Source organism: Miscanthus floridulus, unplaced genomic scaffold (assembly GCF_019320115.1).
Source record: "Miscanthus floridulus cultivar M001 unplaced genomic scaffold, ASM1932011v1 os_2617_1_2, whole genome shotgun sequence".
Classification (NCBI taxonomy): Eukaryota; Viridiplantae; Streptophyta; class Magnoliopsida; order Poales; family Poaceae; genus Miscanthus; species Miscanthus floridulus.
Window position 1 is genome coordinate 23,115 of NW_027098408.1, and position 20,516 is coordinate 43,630.

Here is a 20,516-nt window from a genome sequence, read left to right on the forward strand (position 1 = left end):
GTTGGGCGTTGGCTGGTGCATCCCCCGTGCCGCTGAACCTCCCCGGCTCTGCTTGAGTGCTCTAGTGCCCACTGCAAATGCAGACTCCACTCCAGCCTGCTGCCTCTCTCTGAATCTGCATACAGTATGCGCGGCCATCTTGGATTCTTTCTTGGGTCTTGGTCTTCCGTATGGCGGCCAGCCCATCCATCCTATCATTATTGGCTCGATGCCAAGCCAAGGATGGGGGGCAGCCAGAGCGACCGAGCCAGGCACACCGTTCGCTGCCGCTTACCTGCCGGGCATGTGCTAGCTCGCCGGCCCGGCTCCACTCTGCGACCGCGTCGTCTCGAATGATATCTGGCAAGCTGCAGTCGACGCTCGCTCCACTCTCGCATCCAGATCCACTTCGACTGCTTCCTCCTTGACTGCTCTGCTCAGTTGCTCACCACACGTCTGCTCGCTTGCGGACGATGGCGCGGCCACCACGTTAGGTACTACAGTACACGATCAGCCCGAACTACTGAATATGCTACGAACAGGTACAGTACTAGCTACCTAGTTCTATTACAATTCTGCAAAGCTGTGGACCACAGCGCATTCACATTCAGGAGCTATATTGGCTTATTGCCGTGTAAACACGATCCATGCATTGAACAGTCGATGATGCCGGTTCAGAAAGAAAACAAAAAAGAAAAAACACACTGAATGTGAACGATGAACGATGTGAGACCTAGTCCTACTTATGTTTTGGTTGCCGGTAAACAGGGTCTTCCTTTTTCCGTTTACAGTCCTGCGAGGCAAGGTTTGGTTGGCCTGGGGAATTGTGGCACATGGTTGGACCCTGTCATGTTTTCACAACGGCACGAAATTTTCCAGCGTCTCCACAAACCCATATACCCACGCACAGAATTGACATTTGAGCTGCCGCTGTTCTGCCCCCGCGCCAAAACAAACCGTCGCCTCTCAACTTGAACGTCCCTGGCCTGTCAACCAGTATGGGTTACTTATACTACTTGTTACTTTTTCTTTCTCCAAATCATGCACAAGAGATTATCAGGAAGAGCCAGTGAAAACATCTGATTGATCTACATGTCATTGGTGCACTATACCTCCACTAAGATCTGGAGTACAGAACATTTCATAATCTCCCAGATGTGCTCTATTCAGAACAATCAACAATGCAATGGCATGGACAATCCTTTTTTCCCCCCTTTTCTCGTTCTTGTTCTTGTACTCAACCAGCACCAGTTAGGCAGTTAGCCACTCATCCATCAGTGGCACACAAAGCTGCTGGCCTAAATCTGAATTCTGCCCATTCCACCTTTCGGTGCGCTGCACTGACATCCATCAAAGGTGAAAAAAAAAGTGACAGGAAAACAAGCACAGCCCATAACCACAAGGACAAGTGAATCTACCATATAGGAAAAGGAGGTAGGCCACCAGTAGGGTAGGGCATCACCACCACATGCCATGCTTCTCTTCAGAAGCCATCCTGGCACTAATCAACAAGGGGAAAAAAAGAAGAAGAAACTCGAGGGAGAACCTACTACAGGTGACACACCAATGACGACCCAATTCACATCACATACTACCTATAGCTACCAGAAAACTGATGCGGGCCGTGTATTCCCACTCGGATGACTGTCACACCTTGAAAATTACTGGCAGTTGGAGCTCCTCCCAGGGCCGCCGTAGTAGAAGTAGGTGCCCCAGTCGCCGTTGTTGCCGTTCTGCATGTCGTAGCAGTTGGACTGCTCCGTGAAGGTGCCCAGCCCCTTGGGGGCCTTGAGGTTGTTGGTGCTGTCCACCACCTGGATGTTCTTGAAGTAACTCGCCTTGCTGAACCCTTCCTCCGGGAAGTGCCCGCTGCCCATCTGCGTCGAGGTGTGCACGCCGTCTGGCTGCGAGTTCACCACCTCCCCGCCCCACTCGATCATCGAAGCGCTGTCCGCCAGGTATGAGAAGAGGAAGGATGGCCAGTAGCCGAGCACGTAATCCTTGCCAAATTGCATCCACCAGTTGCCCTCCTTTGGGTCCTGCACAGATGACATACATATGGAAGATATTACTATAGATATAGTAGCCACACATTGGAAAGGTGTATCACTGTATTTCTATGCAAAATCCTTTTCTACATTTACATAGCCACATTTGAGTATCAGGGAATAATAGCAGCTGAACATACACAAAGGTGCCGTTTGGATGCTGGGTGGGTATGGGATAAAGATATTATAAGTAGGTTGGTGGGTTTGGATTAGGGATAAAAGATTCTGTTGCCATTCCCATGTCTGGATGCATATGGTTTGGGTTTGGGTTAAGTATGGAAAAATGCAAAAGAGAAGAAAGAAATGGAAAATTCACATCTCCAGAAGTATTCTGCTGCCCATCTCTTAGCTTCCACGGCGATCCTTGCTGACTCCTATGTACGCTTGCTGGTAGTTAGTACTACAACTCCTGTGGCGTGACTTGCTAGGGATGTTGTGTTAGCTGTTCCTTGCGGCGGCAAGTGGCCACAGGTGCAATACATTGGACTGACAGGAGTCAGGTATGGGATATGAGCCCCTTTATCCCTATTCCAAACCCAACTCATTTCCATATCCCTTTTACCAAACAAGGGAAAAACATATCCTACCCAGCCCATTTCTCATTCCCATCTGTTATAACCCACAATCCAAATGCCACCTAAGTGGATGCATTCATGTTCTTCTAGCATGCAAATCGTGCACTCATTACTCATGCTCAATGGAAATGGAAGAACACTAGCTGGTTGAGGTGAAAAGTAGCAATGGTTGTTTCTTTTGAAAAATCAAAAGTAGAGTAATCATTAGCGACAAGAAAGAGGTTGTTGAGAAAAGGAGTATGATAACCACGGTAAGGAGGAAACCAATTTTCAAAGCCCCAGGTACAGGTTCACCAGTCAAGGAGGAGCACGAGTAAGAGCATAACAGCAAGTGGGCTAAAGATTCTCTGCATGTCTGATAATTCTGTACGTACTAGACATGGCATGTGGTGAGTTACTAGTTTAATTACTTAGCTCACCTTCCAGATCAGTATACTGATATCATATTGGGAGCCAGAGTAGCTTGAGGTTGGGAAGATGCTGGCTCCCATGGCAATCTGGTTGTTAACCTGAATGAACCCTGAGCACAGCATGTTGTAGCACCCTGTTGCCTGGTATGCATCACTCTACACATGCCACATAGCGAAACAGTTCAGGAACTGTAAATGAGAGCGTAATCTCTCTTCAAATGTTGCAATAACGGTAAGATAGGATAGGCAGAATGTTCAAAACTTACAGTCCAGTATGTGAACAGCCTTGTGTTGTTATCCCCATATAGGTCCGGACTAACCTGATGAAACAGAGAAGCACAGAAGTGATTCAGAGCTCGTGATGACACACTGCATCGCGGCCCGGCAGGGCAACCAACCGCGAAAACGGTGGTGCATTTACTCGATGCTGATTATGAATGTGAAGCTCATGTGCTGTGGGTATTTTTCTCTCTCTACCTGCCATCCAGCCTCGATGCTGTTCAGATCCTCCCCGAATGAGCCCCCCAAGATCCAGAGCTGGGACAAGCTGAACTCGTTAGGCTGCTCGATCTTGGGCTCCCACACATTGATAGTCGCCTTGGCGCCATAGTACTTGTCGCCCTGAACATACGCTATGGCATGCTGCAATTGTCAAACAGACAGTTATGAGCATCACGGTACAACGGCACACTTGTGTAGCTTCTTTCTTCCACCCCAGGTCCTCAACAATAGGGGGTGATACGAGCAGGTACCTGATGGCCACCCTCGTTGAGCATGGTGAGGCTGACGGACATTGGGTTCGTGGTGGTGTGCCGCTTCCTGCCGTACCGCCGCATTGAGCTTGCCCTGAGCAGGTCGTCCTTCTTCGTTCTCCTGATGGGGACCGTACCTTCAGGACACATCCCATTCTGATGCCAGAGCTGAACCATAGGCCTCTCCCCACTGCTGCTGGAGGTCTTGGATTCGTCGTACAGGCCTTCAGGGTGGTAGTTCGGCCTCATCTGCAAACCGTAGAATGCGTTAACTATGACATTCCAACAAGACCAATTCAGTTACTGCGAGTTTTCAGCAAGGGAGTTTACCTGGATTGTGTGGTTCTTGAGGTAAGGGTGATCAAACGCTGGCTGGTGTGAGATGTGCACGCAGTCTATCATGTCCCCGTCTGGACTCTGCAGATTTGCAATTCGCAGACACCTGGATTAGAATTAGATGTGCGACTGGAACAGAGTTTCCCCGCCAAAGGATTTAGTTTGACAATTCTCTGAGAAATTAGTTTCCCAAGTCAAGCAAGAAAGAACTTCATACAAGAACAAGCATAAAGCGTGCACACAAAAGAGAAGATTAGCCAGAAAGATAGCAAATTTCCCTCAAGAACAACCAGAAAAGAAGCCTCAAAAGGCGTCGTCTTTTATAAAATCAGAGCACGGCCTCAACAAGTAGCCAAAAGGTAGAGACATCTATCTCCACGCTCGTGCTTGCTCAAATGCTCATGAACGCCGTTAACAAGGTGTTAATTTATCCATGGAAAAATCCCCTGAAGAAAAAACATTTTTCCCCAGCAAGCAATTCAAATCTACCAAGAGCAACAGCAAAACAGCCGGCATGGCACACACGCACACCTCCGTGGGACGGAAAGCCTAATGGAACAAGTCGGTTGACGCACCTCGATACTCTTCACTGCCGGCTTGTTGAGCCGCTTGAGGTGGCGGTGCAGCCTCGCGGTCGGCGACCTCGCGGCGGCGGCAGCGGCGCACGACAAGCAGATCACCGCCACGAGCAGGCACGCGACCCCTCGCGCGGTGTCCATGGGCGGCGCCTCCTCCTCAGTCTTGGCACCTTCAACGCTACCGCGCCTCCTTTCCCCCTTCCGCTCGCCTCCTCCGGCGAGCTTACAAAGCAGACCTCGCCTCGCCTCGCTTTACTCCCCAAAAGAGCCCCCCTCGCCGGCAGCCGCGCGGCTGCCACCGCACACCAGGGGCCGATTCGAGAATTTTGAAACAATGCGGGTGCCTGCGTGGTGGGATTGGGAACGGGAGTAATGGCTGGCTCGTCGCCTTGGGCGGCTCGTCGTCTCGGTTGGGAGCGGCGCGTGCGTCCACTACCACTAGCGCTTGCTGCAGACAACACAAGTGGGCGCTCTTCACTGAGCGGAGCGCCCTGCGCTCTCGCGGCCACTTTTGCCGTTTCCCCAGCTTGTGCTTCTGGACGAAAATGCCCCTCTATGATTCGGGAATTATTATTAGGGGCACCCGGCGTGCAACGTCAAGCCGGGGACCGATGCCCACTGATATGTGGGCCTCCAGGTTTTCTTTCGTTCGGCCGTTGAGGTCTCAATGTGATCAATGCTGCTAACGGAAATTCGTCTATAAAAAGCATCCTCGTAGAATATTGATTTGCTGTATATAATTATAACAATAATAATAAAGTGAGTTAAATCCCTTTAAAGAAACCAATGCTCCATAACAATATAGTAATAACTCGCATGAATTAGTTTTGTTAGAAATTTGGTGTAAGGGCAAAAGGAGGGGACAATTAAGGTTTGTTAGGAATATATATAACTATGGGCATTTTTGATACGCTTATAATCCGATTATCTAACTTTGGCCGTGAGATTCGACGAGAAGTCGCCAAACACCCTGCGGTGCGCATGATTTTCTCAACTGCCCGTGTCTCGCCTACCACAAAAACCGAGTCTGATATTACGTATCGCAGCTCCTCGGCCACGGTTCTCGTACCGCACCACGCGGTGGCGAGGAGCGTATCCCAACCGGGCCTATAGCTCACAATGTACAATGTCTAATCGGTGACTACAAAGTATACTCCTCCAATCATTTTCCTTCCCCCACTCTCTTATTTGTCTTGGTATTTATAATGTCCATTCTCGGTTTTCCGTGCACAATGTAGTTTTTTTTTTCTGAGACCCAGTTTCTGCATCAGTGAAATGTCCTATGTGTCACCGTATTAATTGGCATAGAAACTATTCTGACCTTAGCATTAGGAGTGTCTTTATCAAACATTTACCCTAGATATAATCAATAGATCGAACTACGTGTTTATAGATTGCAAAAGGTTTCTAAAATATAAACGTACACCTTACGCCAGAGATCAGGCATTCAAAAAGTTCATTTTCTCCTGAGACATAGTTTTTTTTTTAATAAGCGGTGACTGTTTAAGGTAGGCGCTGACCAGCACTGCTCATGTTGATGTTGTTGGCTGGTCGTGGGTTGTAAACCTGTACAGGGTGAGTGGGTTGGTAGGAGTACGTAGTAATTTTCTTTATCCGGGCTCGTGTCGGGTCCCAGGTTGGTCCACCCGCCAGCTTTGCCCGCCCATCCGGCAGCACCACCACCACCTCGGGCCCGGCGGCTTCCGCCCAGCTCGCCCACCCGACCCGTCACCCTGCGCGGCACGTGCGCCCCCGTCCAAAGAGAGCCGCGAGCCACGAGGCCGGCGGGCCACGCCTGGCAGACGCTCATCAACGCGTGCCCGCGGGGCGTCATGAGGCAGCGTGACGGAGACCACCGCCGGACCGGGCGCCCCGTTACGGAGCGCGCTGGGCGCACGCACGCGCAAAGCGGAGGGGGCTTTTGCTTAACACCGGCCGCTTTTGCGAAAGGCAACGCCGTTAACAAAGTGATTATTTTTACCACCACGACCTCTGCACGCCCAGCCGGCGAAAGGCAACGGTGAACACCGGCAGGCAGGCCGAGATTTTTACCCGCTAGATTAGTCTAGTAATTGCTACCGGCAAAACGCCCGTACGAACACCCCGGGAAAACGTGCCCTCCGCCGTGTACGACGGCTCCAGACATCGGTTGGCTGTTTTCGCTTTCGGTACGGCGCCAGTACGAGCAAGGTACTGGTAAAAAAGAAGTGCGCACGGTAATTATACTGCTTACAGTAGGGCTGTGACTGTGAGGCTAGTTGGCTGGGGACTGGGGTTGCCGTGGGAGCACTGAGCAGAGCAGGACTGCAGGGAAAAAGAACAGGAAGGACGCATGGTCAATGGCTATGATCGGTCCGCTTACGGTCAGGATTGACCGGATGTTACAGCCTTGGTTACGGTAAAATTACTTGGATCCTCCTGTCCGGACCTCGGCCTCTCTACTCTGGGCGGCTGGCTGGCTGGGACAAACCTCGATGTTTCGTCAGATCAGCAGGGCCGGATCAGTGGTCAGTGACACCGTGCAGGGGCCCAGCCTATGCCTATGGCCACTGGGACAGCCGTAAAAGGGATTTCACTGGGCCTGGTTTAGTTGGCGAAAATTTTGGCGAAATAGTACTGTAGTATTTTCGTTGTTATTTAATAATTAGTGTTCAATCATAGTCTAATTAGACTTAAAAGATTCATCTCGTGAATTTCGTCTAAACTGTGTAATTAGTTTTATTTTTTATTTATATTTAATGCTTCATGCATGCGTCCAAAGATTCGATGTGACGGAAAATCTTAAAAAATTTTGCAAAATTTTAGAAACTAAACACTGCCCGGGATAAAACTCCACAGTGACTCGCTATGCATTCACGTGCCCTCAAACAGTCAAACCGATGAGTTAGCACCAGCACAGGGCGTACTCCCTCGGTCTTAAAAAAACCCACAAAGTTAGACTGTTATAAATTTAACTGAAATTATAGATTATACATATCAACGTATTTATGTTATCAAATTTGTGCTCACGGCCGGTATATTTATTTAGTGTCATAAATATTAATACTCCTCATTGTAAACTTGGTTATACTTATATAGGTGTGGGTTTTTTTTTTTTTGGTTTCATATCGGTTTGGTTTTAGTTAAACCTATGGAGTTTTTTAGTAGCACGTAAGCAGGGAGCATACAGCATTGTCCCGGCATACATTTAACATTTGCTTCACCCACAAGCTGCGACAAACAGAGGGCATCCAACCCGACGAGAAAGCCGTCGTCGCTTTTGCTCATGCGCAAGCGCAAAACACTTGAAAGACCCTTTTTTCTCTTCTTCCTTTCTTTTTTGCTTCCTCTTTTCTTCTATAATTTCCAAACGAGAGAATGAAAAGGCAGTTGGTAAAGGCCACTGAGATGCCCTACAGTATGTAATTATAAAATGGTCACTTCCAGCTACAATAACCGAATCATGCCTTGTCCTATCTCACTCGCTCTGCCACTCACTACCACCGACGCACTAGTAGTAGAACGTACAACGTACTAGTAGCTTATGTGGCACAAAAATGGGGGTCACTATCACCACTCACTAGGCATACAACCTCGTATGGGAACGTACAAATTCCATGGCCAATTATATTCGCTCCGTTCGGTTGCTGAATTTTAGTTCAAATTAGCTGAAAAATACTGTTGTAGCTAAAATGTTGTGAGAGAAAATTACTGTTTTTGCTGAAAAAAGAAGCCGAACAAGTTGGATATGGGGTAAGCCGAACGGGCATTGACTAAGTAATTAGGCCACTCAGATGCTTGATTTTGGAGAAACGCGACGATTCAATATTTTTGATCGAGATCGGATTAATTCCTGCTCTAGCTCCACCGCACACTATAGCAAGAAGTTATTTTTATTTATTTTATTAAAAAATACTAGAAGCCAAAAAAAAGATCAATCGGAACCATCGGCCTCGATTCTTCTGCGTGTTTAGCAGAAAAGTAAATCCATTTGAAGCCATTCCAAAGGTAGCCATATATGTCAGCTGGGATGGTGTCCGTTTGACAAGGCAGGAGAGTGAGACCAAATAACTTCAAGTTAGTAGCTAGATGCAATCATGCAAGACTGTCTTAGGAAAAGTCCTGGAATTCTTGGTAATTCCGGGATATGTATAGCATCATTGTACGACGATATGGACAGAACCTCAGAGTGCCCAGGGTACACATGCTGGAGATGGGGGAGTCACACCACGTCAGCTAAGGTGCATGTCATATAGAATAAAATAAAATTTGGTTGAAACATCCACTCTTAGTGTAAAGTTTCATTCTAGAGTTTCATAAGCATTTAATTCTAAGACTCATAGAGAATTGGTAATTGTGTCAAGAGAGTTTTATCCCAATGAAACTTATTTGTTCTCTCCATTCATTAAAATATTACCATGTCATCAAAAATACATACCTAACAGACTATTAAATACAAATAAAATTATTATAAAACTTCTACTGAGACTGACCTAGTGACGCGAACAGGAGACGAGAGGGCGAGTTTACGGGCACAAGCACGATTCAGAGCCATTATCACATGCAGGCTGTTCGGTTGGCTGGTTCGTATCGTTGCTGGTTCATGAAGAAGTACTGCTGACTGGTTTGTATGAGAAAAAAAATACTATTCCAACTAAAAATTTACGATCGTTTACGACAAGCCACGGCCAAACGAACAGGCTGAGTGCTGTCAGTGAATCGGTGATGGACGAGCAGAGCTGTCAGGTTCATTTGTCCACTTATATACGCTAAAAAACCAGGCAGACAATAAACACAAGGGCTGTACGTATACGTGTTGTATGCTCGTACTGTACTGGACTTTTTTTTTTAGTTTAAGAACTCTACTGGATTTGATACGTGACTCAGACATCAGTCGTGTTCGAGCAGTTCAAACCTCACAGCTGCTGCCATTAGAGTGTTGTCTGATGAGCAGTTGAAAGTGGCTAATCAAGCAAGCTGTGAGCCATTAGAGAGTTGCCATACATGATGTATATGCATGTCTAACAGTACTGATGTCTAATGTCTTTGACAGTTGACACACATAGATGTTTCGTTTCCTTTCCTAATCAAGCAAGCTGCAAGCCACTTTCGAGTCGAATTTACACGGTCAACCTCACGTATTCATTCCGATCTTATCACGTCCAATAATACATCTCTAGTCTCTCCACGCAAACATTCCAGCTGAAAGAAACAGATCACCTACCAAAGAACATGCGTGCATCGGGGCATGATCAGGTCACTCACTCCGCTGGTCTCCTGCCCTACCAGTTTAAAAGCACACACCTTCTTCGAGAGAAGGACCCGTTCGTTTGAGCTTAGTCAGAGCCACTCTTTAATCATAGAACGGTATTTTTTTTTGTCATAATATTTTAATATAAACATCAGCATAAATCAAATTTCAGCATCAACGAACAGGTGTAAAACGCGTAACGGTGGTCGTCTAGCAGGCCCTGCTTACTACTAGTACTCCTGTTTCAGAGCTTTCATTTGTTTCCTGTGGCGTGTGTGTGCATGTGTTGTCTGCATGCAGAACATCAGTAGAACAGAATAATGGCCCGTGCCTGGCTTGCACCGCCGCACCGGCAGCAAGTGTCTCGTTCGTTTGGCTTGGCTAAAAGTACGTTTGCCTGATTTATGGTGAAAAAAATACTATTTATTAGCTTAAAAAGTATGGTTTATAAGGTAAGTCACGAGCATACATAGCTTGGGCGTCGGTGGCGGTGGTGGGGTAATGGGCCGCGGTCAGTCCGATCCTTACCACAAAAAAAACCAGTGTTTTGTTCGTGCAACCGTGCAAGTGCTGCGGTCGACCGCACGGAATTTTTAACCTGCAAACAATGTTCGTGTTCCCGTACTTGAGGAACACGGGCTGATCTGATGAACGACCCATGCACGTATACATACGGCTCTACCTGGGACCGTATAAGTGTCGGTATGGTGTCACCACCTGAACTTGGGTCAGAGCTCTCTCATCGTATCGTACAACTTCAAAGCCCGGTCTGGAAATCCTTGCGTTAAAGAACCGCTTCAATCGCACCCCCTCAATTCCAAATTATAAAACATTTTATTTTTTTAGATACATAGGTTTTTCCTATGTATTCATATATACGACGTATATATGTAGCTAGATAGTACATAATAAAGCAATATAGAATGCCCACGATTCGGAAGAAGAATGCAAACAAAGGAAAGGCAGATCAGAGAGCTGAGTGCCTACTAGATAGGTTATCACTGCATCACAAAATTAACTGTAAATAAAGGAACCAAATCGTCCTGCATGCCACAAGGCACGGAACGGCAGTAGTGTACGTACCACCACCATCTATCATCTCGCTTGCCCGTGAAGCAACAAGCTGCCGACAGGCTATAGCAGCAGGAGCCAAAGCTACTTCATCACCAGTGCTCTACTCTAGGTTTCATTTCATTTCTTCTTGTTTAGATTGCAAGTTTTTTCACTCTTTCTCCATCACATCAAATCTTTAGACACATACATGGAATATTAAATGTAGATAAAAAAATAACTAATTACACAGTTTGATTGTAAATTACGAGACGAATCTTTTGAGCCTAGTTAGACCATGATTAGATAATAATTATCAAATATAAACGAAAGTGTTACAATACCAAATACTGATTTCTAACCTCAATCTAAATAAGGAGTGGTGCCCTAGTACGTTGATACTACCTCCATGTCTCCCCCACCTGGCGAGTATGGGCCCATGGGGCCCACGTGTGTGGTGCGTGTCCACGGTTCACGAGCCTACTCATGTGCCGAAGGCTGCCCTTGCCGCCCACGGAGAGCCACACACTCACAGATCACGCTTGGACGTCCTGGGGCATGCCTGCCTGAGCCACTGGAGCAGCTAATGAGAGCAACATTTTAGTTTGTTTAGCTGATAAATATTTTTGGTTGATTTGTTGCGAAAGAAAACACTATTTATTAAAAAGTACGATTTATAAGCCGAGTGAACAGGACGTCAGCTGCAGCAAATATAATGGCTTGTTTTGTTTGGCAGCCAGAGAGGAAATTAGGAGGACTCTCCCCATCTGACGAAGCTAAGTTACTGCTGCTTGCCCTCCATCTTCAGGCCAATCTTTAACCAATTCTGATTTTGTTATCTGTAAATGTTTATTAGGCGCGAATCGATGCATGCGTGTGTGGAGATTAGTAGCATGGAAAAAGTAAAGTGACAGCAAAAATATGGAGACTGAGAGGCGTGACCCTGACCCGTCTACAGTAGTTGCTCGGATTCGAGCCGGGGGTATATATGTATGTATGGACACTCTAGATTCATCAGCCTGCCTCTTCGGTCTGCGAGCAAGACTACTTGCAAAATCATTGACCATGATATATAATTGGTCACTGTGTCTGCATAAAAAAAAAAGATGAAACATTTTCACTGTACCTCGCAGAGACAGAAGCACAGAAAGCACGTGCAGGATGGCATAGGATAAGCCCTCGTTGAGTTCCCGCTCTAAAACTTTATCCCTATCCTACCATATGTTTGACACATGTATAGAGTATTAAATATAGACGAAAAAAATAACTAATTATATAGTTTGCGACTAATTTACAAGACGAATTTTTTTAAGCCTAATTAGTCTATAATTGGACAATAAAATGCTACAGTACACATGTATGCTAATGATAGATTAATTAGACATAATAAATTTGTCTAGCGGTTTATTGACGGATTCTGTAATTTATTTTTTTATTAATATTCAAATATTTCATGCAACACCTTATATAACATCCGATATGACATTCCAAAACTTTACACGTGGATCTAAACAAGGCCTAAGGTCCCCTCTTCCATTTGTCTCTCTCAGCCATTACACTCCGGCTGGCGGCTGCACCGCCTTGGACCTTGGAGGCTTGGTTGGACCTTGCGTCCACTCCTTGCCCATACAAATGCTTGACAAGGGGAGACAGAATTTTAATGAGGACCAACAAGCATGTAGCAGGGGTGTTTGAATGTAGGGACTAAAATTTAAGAGATGTCATATCAAATATTATATGGGGTGTCGTATGAGATGTTCGGATACTAATAAAAAAATAAATTACAGAATTCGTCAGTAATCCGCGAGACGAATTTATTAAGTCTAATTAATCCGTCATTAACACATGTTTACTGTAGCACCACATTGTCAAATAAATGGACTAATAGATTTAATAAATTCGTCTCGCAAAGTAGTCTCAATCTATGCATTTAGTTTCGTAATTAGTCTATATTTAATACTCCATATATGTGTCTAAACATCCGATGCGACAACGACTAAAGTTTAAGAGGTGGAATCAAACACTTAGTATTACTACTAGACGTTAGACGTCAAGCAACTGATTAGAGCATTGCAGATTATGGCCCTGTTCGCTTCGCTGAAAAACCATAGCTAAAAGTACTGTTCGCTGATTTATTATGAGAGAAAAAATAATATTCTTCGTTGAAATAGTACCGCTCATAAAACAAATGAACGGAGCTATAAAGTTATAGCACCAAATATACAATGTGTGGTCACCATAAGCATAAGTATTGTTGGCAATTCTGGCTAGAAACATACTCCATCCATCATCCTTAATACATCCTTCTTTTTAAGAAACCAAGAGTTTCAAATTTGACCGAACACATATAAAAATACTGATATGTATAATGCATAATAAATATCGTAAGATATTTTTATAAACTTTTTTTTTTTTAAAAAAATGACTTCTCAACAAGGAGATTTGCAGATATTTTGGTACAAAGGTTTGTGTTTCCGTAACCAGAACATCTATTTTTCTTATCTTCACTCAAACATTGATGGCGACAGGATAAGTAAAAATCGTAGTCGAGCAAGCCTTCGGAAGTTTAAATGAAGATCAGAAAATGGAGACCATCATGCGCACGGATCAGGACCGTCGCATGACGAGCATCCGTCGAGAGCCGAAGGGGCTCTTATAACCACAAACAGGGCAAAAGTTTATATGTATACAGATGCGGAACACTTCACTACTTTCACAAATTTTGAACCAAGTTTTACAGGAGCTGCGAGACCTTTAAATCAGTGTTTTCAGATGGAACCTCCCAAAATTGTCTGATAATCAGCTATAATACCTATCCATTTAATAAAAAATTCAAATGTCTTTACCGCCTACAGGTTGACAACGTCATTTTCTAGCGAAATACACTACTTAGCTGCAAAAACAGTACTGGTAATTCGGGTGCAACAAGGAAACATATGCTGCCTGAGATTCAAAGAGCTGCGAACCGCCACATCAAATGTGATGAACCCTGAGGCTTTATACGTTCCAACAACACTTTTACATGCATGGCTCCAGACAATATGGGCCAATGAAAAAAAAAACTGTGACACAAACAATGCACGTTGGTGATCTGAATGGTTAGCATAGAGCTAACCGAGCGACAGTAACAAAACAACTGTCATCGATTGACAACAGACTCCAAAATCACTGAAACAAACACTGGCTGGAGCAGCCTCTTTTTTCTGCTTCGGTTGGTCAAATATCCCCCCAAGATTATACACACATGGCAAATGTAATATAGCTGACTCAGCTTTGATCTTCGTAGCGTAACACCATTCAACACATTTCGCCTCTTCATGACAACCTGCAAGTTTCAGTTGGGTTAACAATTACCAAGGGCAACAATAACTTTAAAACACATGGAAATTAAAAAATATATACAGGACTTGAATAATAATATTTCCTGAGAAACCATATCCTTTGGAGATTAATCCAGAGCCATGTACTCCCAACACCATAAACTTGAACTAATTAAGTGTAAATCCAAGCGAATTCTGTGAATATTTGATCTAAAAAATTACAGTTCTCTTTGATCGTAGTAAGTAGCCAAAAGAAAATCAAGGTAAACTATAATGTGGTTGCAATAAGTTCTTCAGCCACAGTTCAACTCATATGAAACTAGGTTCCTGGCCTATTAGTAACTTCAAACATCAACAATGGGCCAGAAAATTCGCATTTCAATTCTCAGGAGCTAATATTGGACAACAACTGGATGGACAATTGAATACACCTTCACCTTTAAGCATATGCCCCTTTCTAAATCTGAATAAGTGTATCTAGTAGACAGAAAACTGTCATGATGATTACATGCTCCCAGCAAACCATCTAAAAAGAATGAGGGATGCTTGAATCGCTGTAAGCAGCCTCAAATTGGCACATTTGATCTGCTGAACTTCTTTCTTGGGCGAGAATCTACCAGCAGATCTAAATTACTGCCTGTCTCTCTTTTTTTGCAAGGTGTATTTTGTTCTTTAGGAAAAGAGTTCGAAGAGCAATTACTATATTGATATTTTATTTATGAGATAAAAAAATATAATCATAAGCAAGATTTTTTAATACGTGAATCTAATGACATGAACTGTGTCAAAACTAAAAAAAAATTGTGTTAGTAATTGGTAGTCAAAGGCTTGTAAACAAAATAAGCTTGTAATTTCAAACAGAGGGAGTATACGATTTCATCATTCAGTGTTCCAGTGACAGAATATTTCTACCATCCTAACGCATTATGATATCCTGGGAGCTAAAACAGAGCCTAAACAGTTGAAGATACAAAAGAAATGAAGGAATAAAACAGTGTAGAATAATTTAAAAGCTAGCTAATATATGTACACCTCTACATCGGATCATTAACAAATAGGTACTGCTGACAACTACACAACAGGGTGGACACAGTATTGTCAGGTTTAGCTAACGGGTGCCAGTGAATTAGTCCCATCAAAGGAACATCAAATAGACACTAAGATGAAAAAATGGATCAAGATTAACCTGATCACAATGCCATTTCCGCTTGCAGTGCAGCAAGCTCATCATCTTCAGCTGTAGCTTTCTGTGGAGCAGGGTGAGCTGGTTGCTTGTTGGCTGGGACATGCACTGGATGCACCGGAGGAGCTGCAACAGGCTCCAGAAGCTGAGATTCCAACTCTGCTCCCTCCAGTTCTTCAAGTTCCGCTTCCAGTTCATCCTGTAAGTTTTTTCAGTGCAATAAGTGGTAAGTGTGTCAGAGAAAACTATGCACTGCTAGATTGCAAATCTTAAATGCCTGCAGTGAATTACCTCGTCGAAATCAGCAGAAGCTCCAAGAGGAGCTGACAAAGCATCCTGAATTTGTTTCATATTTTCAGTCTGTTCGTTAATTTCATCCATGGTCTTGTCTACATCATCAATGTTTCTGCAAGGACATGGTAAATAATCATTTTAAGACCTTGAACGACTAGGTGCGCAAATCCTAAAATGTGTTAGTCGCTGAATTCTCACTCTTGGTAGTAGGAGAATTCTTACTCTCATCGAGAGAGGATGACACTAGGAGTTGGGGCAATTTTTTGTCTATTTCTCACACAAGCTCACACAAATGCCATACCAACCTAAGGGGTTGGGGTTACATATTTATAGCTGCTAGGCAGCCAAGCATATGCCAAGATGCTAGTCTAAGATGCTAATATGCTGTCCTAATATGCTGTCCTCTAAGATGCTGTCCTAGATGCTAGTCCTAGATGCTAAGATGCTAGTCAAGGGTGCTGTGCTGTCCTTGGCACTTGGCAGCAACAGCAGTCCCCTCCTTGTGGCAGCAGTACAGCCAACAGCCCCACAAAGCAGCACAGAGACTTATCCATCATTCTCCCCCTAAGTCTTGTGCGTCGTCTTGTGGGGGAGTTGAACCATCCCGGTCCTGGAGCAGAGCTCAAGGAACTTGATCCTCCCAAGGGGCTTGGTGAGTAGGTCCGCAAGCTGATCCTTGGTGTTGATGTAGCTCGCCTTGATGCTCCCTTCCTCCAAACAGCCTCGGATGAAGTGGTACCTCACCCGGATGTGCTTGCTGCGTTCGTGGAACACGGGGTTCTTCGCCAGGGCTAGAGCGGACTTGCTGTCCACTCTGAGCTCCACCGCTCTAGTGTCTCTGCCGAGGAGATCACCAAGCAGTCGAGCGAGCCAGAGCGCCTGAGTCGAAGCGGTGGAGGCCGCTATGTACTCGGCCTCGCAGCTGGACAGGGCCACCACCTGTTGCTTGACCGACTGCCAGCTAACGAGGCACTTGCCGAGGAAAAAGAGGATCCCGCTCGTGCTCTTGCTGGTGTCGATGTCGCCGGCATGGTCGCTGTCGCTGTACCCGACGAAGTGTGCCGCCCCAGGGCACCTCGGGTAGTAGAGGCCGTGGTCGAGAGTCCCCGCAACGTAGCGGATGATCCTCTTCACAGCCTGCTGGTGCTCCGTCGTCGGTCGCTGCATGAACCGACTAACGTAGCCGACGGAGAATGCCAAGTCCGGCCGTGTGTGGGCGAGGTAGCGAAGGCTCCCCACAAGACGCCGGTACTGCGTAGCGTCCACCTCCTCCGTCGTGCTGTCGCGGCTCAGCTTCAGCCTCTCCTCCATCGGAGTGAGAGCTGGGTTGCAGTCGGTGAGCCCAGCTAGCTCAACGACGCGCTTGGCGTAGGCGGTCTGTCGAAGCGTGATCCCAGAGTCATCCTGGTGTACCTCGATTCCCAGGTAGAAGGAGAGAGGCCCCAAGTCACTCATCTGGAAGGTGGCCTTCATCTCTTCCTTGAATGCCGCCACCTCCGCATCCTTGGTGCCGGTGATCACCAAGTCGTCGACGTAGACACCCACCAGCAGGGCATTACCTCCATTGCCTCGTCGGTAGATGGCCGCCTCGTGCGGGCTTTGCTCGAAGCCCATCCCCTTTAGCGTGAAATCCAGCTTGGCATTCCACGCCCTCGGTGCCTGCCGCAAGCCATAGAGGGCCTTGCGCAGGCGGAGCACCTTGCCCTCCTTGCCGGGGATCGCAAACCCCGGCGGCTGGTGCACGTAGACCTCCTCCTTCAAGTCGCCGTTAAGGAACGCCGACTTGACGTCCATGTGGTGAACACGCCAGCCCTCCTGGGCAGCTAGCGCAAGGAGGAGTCGCACGGACTCCATCCGTGCCACGGGAGCAAAGGCGTCGTCGAAGTCGACCCCCTCCTGCTGCACGAAACCTCGTGCCACCAAGCGAGCCTTGTGCTTGACGATGGCACCGGCTTCATCCCTCTTCAGCTTGTACACCCACTTAAGGGTGATCGCGCGATGACCACGAGGAAGGTCAGCAAGCTCCCAGGTGCGGTTCTTCTCAACCGCATCCATCTCCAACTGCATCGCGGCGCGCCATGCCGCGTGTCTCTCGGCCTCTGCGAACGACCGAGGCTCGCCGTCGTCACACGCAAGGTGCAACTGCGCCTCCAGGTCCTCCAGGTCGTGAGGCACCAGTCCCGGCACCGGCTGGTCGCCGAGAAGGTTCTCCACCGTACGGTACCGCAACGGCTCACCGTCGTGGTACGCGTCGACGCGCTCCTCGTCGTGAGAGAGCGGAGTAGCGAGCTCAACCGGGCCGTGCTCGACACGAGCTGGTGGTGGAGTAGACGTGCCCGGAGTGGTGCCTGTCGGTGCTGGAGTGCGTGGCGTTGCCGGCTGTGGTGGAGCCGGCGAAGAGCTCATCGCAGCCGAGGTCCTGGCTGGAGAGCGTGGTGATGTCGGAGTAGCAGGTGCCGGGGTCGGTGGAGGCTCGGAGACTGGGGTAGACGCGCTCGCCGAAGAAGAACTGCCTACTCCCCCAGCTCCCTCGAAGTGGACGTACTCGACAGTGAAGTCGTCGTACGTCGGAGCTGAGCCGTCGTCCACTGCCTTGTCCCACGCCCATCCTCGCCCTTCGTCGAACACAACGTCGCGCGCCGTGCGCACACGCTGTGTCTTCGGGTCGAGGATGCGGTAGGCCTTCGAGCCCTCCGCGTAGCCGATGAACACTCCCGGAGTGCTCCTGTCGTCGAGCTTGCTGATGTGGCCAAGCTCCTTGGCGAATGCGAGGCAGCCGAAGACCCGCAAGTGGGAGACCGCCGGCTTGCGCCCATGCCAAGCCTCGTACGGCGTCCTGCCGTCGAGCGCCTTGGTAGGCGAGCGGTTGAGGATGTAGACGGCCGTCACCACCGCCTCTCCCCAGAAGATAGCCGGCATCCCCCTCTGCTTGAGGAGGGCCCGAGCCATCCCCACAACCGTCTGGTTGCGCCGCTCGACGACGCCGTTCTGCTGCGGGCTGTACGGCGCGGAGTAGTGGCGCTGAATGCCCTCGTCAGCGCAGTACGACGCGAATTCAGCCGCCGTGAATTCGCCGCCGTTGTCGGTGCGCAGCACGCGCAGCTTGCGGCCGCACTCCGCCTCCGTAGCAGCCTGCGCGCGTCTGATGGCGTCCGCAGCCTCTCCCTTGCTGCCGAGGACCATCACCCACATGTAGCGGGAGAGGTCGTCGACGAGCAGCAGGAAGTAGCGTCGTCCTCCCGGTGTGGCCGGTGTCACCGGGCCACACAAGTCCCCGTGCACGAGCTCGAGCCTCTCCTTGGCTCGAAAGCTCGCCCGCTGGGGAAAGGGGAGTCGCCTCTGCTTCGTCAACACGCAGACGTCGCAGAGCTGCTCCACATGGTCGAGGCACGGCAGGCCTCGCACCATCTCCGTGGCACTGAGCCGCTTCAGGGCCTCAAAGTGAAGGTGCCCGAAACGCTCGTGCCACTGCCACGCCTCGTCGTCCCGACGAGCAGCGAGACAGAGGGGTTGTGCCACCTGCACGTTAAGGACGTAGAGTCGATTTGCACTTCTGGATACCTTGGCAAGAAGGCGACGGCGACGATCCCAAATCCTCATGACTCCGTCCTCAACCACCACGCGCGAACCGTTCTCATCCAGCTGTCCCAAGCTGATGATGGAGTTCCTCAACGCGGGGATGTAGTAGACTCCGGTGAGCAGCCTGTGCTCACCAGACACGGCGGTGAAGATGATGGAGCCGACGCCCTTGATCTCCACGCCGGAGGCATCCCCAAACTTGACGGAACCTCGGACGCTAGAGTCAAGCTCGGTGAAGAACTCCCGTCGACCGGTCATGTGATGGGTGGCGCCGGTGTCGAGGCACCACCCGTCAGTCTTGTCGTTGCCGGAGCTGTCGCCGAGGAGGGCGTGTGCTTTTGGCTCGTCAAGGTGGAGGAGAGCCGCTGCGGCCGGTGCCGCTGGAGGTAGCTCGATGCTGGCATGTGCCATGAACAGAGCCGGCTCCTCCTCCTCCGCCTGTGCGACGTGGGCCTGGCCGCGTCGTGGCTGTCGACAGTCCTTGGCCCAATGGCCAAGCTGGCCGCAGTTGCGGCAGGTGTCGTCTCGTGCCGGCTTGTGCCTGCCGGCGGCGCCGCCCTGGGCGCCTCCGCGGGCATCACCCTCGGCACGTCCTCGCGCCCCGGCCTGGGCGTCTCTGCGCGCCTTGCGCGGCTTGCCACGCTTGCGGCCGCCTGTCGCGGAAGAAGGCTCCCCCTTCCTCCGGTCACCTTGGCTGGCAAGCCACTGCTCCCGAGTGAGAAGGAGCTTCCCGCCAGTGGTGATGGGCCCTGAGAGGGACTGTGGCTCATCGCTGTCGACGACCTTGAGGCGACCTATCGCCTCCTCGATCGACATCGTGGAGAGATCCAGCAGAGACTCGATCGAGCGAGCCATCTGCTTGTACTTCTCGGGGACGCAGCGGAAGAGCTTTTCGACAGCTCTCTCCTCGCCGTAGGTGTCGTCGCCGAACTGCACCATCTTCTGCAACAGAGTATTGAGACGGAGAGCAAAGTCATCAACGTCCTCACCTGGCTTGAAGGCCAGGTTCTCCCACTCCTTGCGAAGTGCCTGCAGTGTGGACTTGCGGGCGCGGTCGCTGCCGATGCGTGCCGCAGCGATGGCGTCCCAAGCCTCCTTGGCAGTCCGCTTGCTGGTAAGCGAGAACTGCATCTCGGGCGGGACTGCAGCGATGAGAGCATCCAGCGCCCGTCGATCTAGGTC

The 20,516-nt window shown here is 48.6% G+C and overlaps 2 protein-coding genes across 2 annotated transcripts; both read right to left on the reverse strand.

Annotated features, from left to right (window-relative positions):
* Window positions 1–1,380: 1,380 nt before the first annotated feature.
* On the reverse strand, window positions 1,381–5,147 carry LOC136535216 (protein neprosin-like). Its single transcript, XM_066527524.1, has 7 exons — window positions 4,676–5,147; window positions 4,095–4,181; window positions 3,765–4,013; window positions 3,490–3,654; window positions 3,279–3,332; window positions 3,022–3,168; window positions 1,381–2,018 (listed from the first exon to the last, which is right to left on the reverse strand). Exons 1-7 carry the CDS (start codon window positions 4,817–4,819, stop codon window positions 1,641–1,643), a joined length of 1,224 nt encoding a protein of 407 aa, XP_066383621.1. The 5' UTR covers window positions 4,820–5,147; the 3' UTR covers window positions 1,381–1,640.
* An 8,791-nt stretch (window positions 5,148–13,938) lies between these two features.
* On the reverse strand, window positions 13,939–15,861 carry LOC136535205 (vacuolar protein sorting-associated protein 32 homolog 2-like). The gene is made up of 3 exons (XM_066527509.1): window positions 15,753–15,861; window positions 15,465–15,660; window positions 13,939–14,283 (listed from the first exon to the last, which is right to left on the reverse strand). Exons 1-2 carry the CDS (start codon window positions 15,840–15,842, stop codon window positions 15,469–15,471), a joined length of 282 nt encoding a protein of 93 aa, XP_066383606.1. The 5' UTR covers window positions 15,843–15,861; the 3' UTR covers window positions 13,939–14,283; window positions 15,465–15,468.
* Between the last annotated feature and the right edge of the window lie 4,655 nt (window positions 15,862–20,516).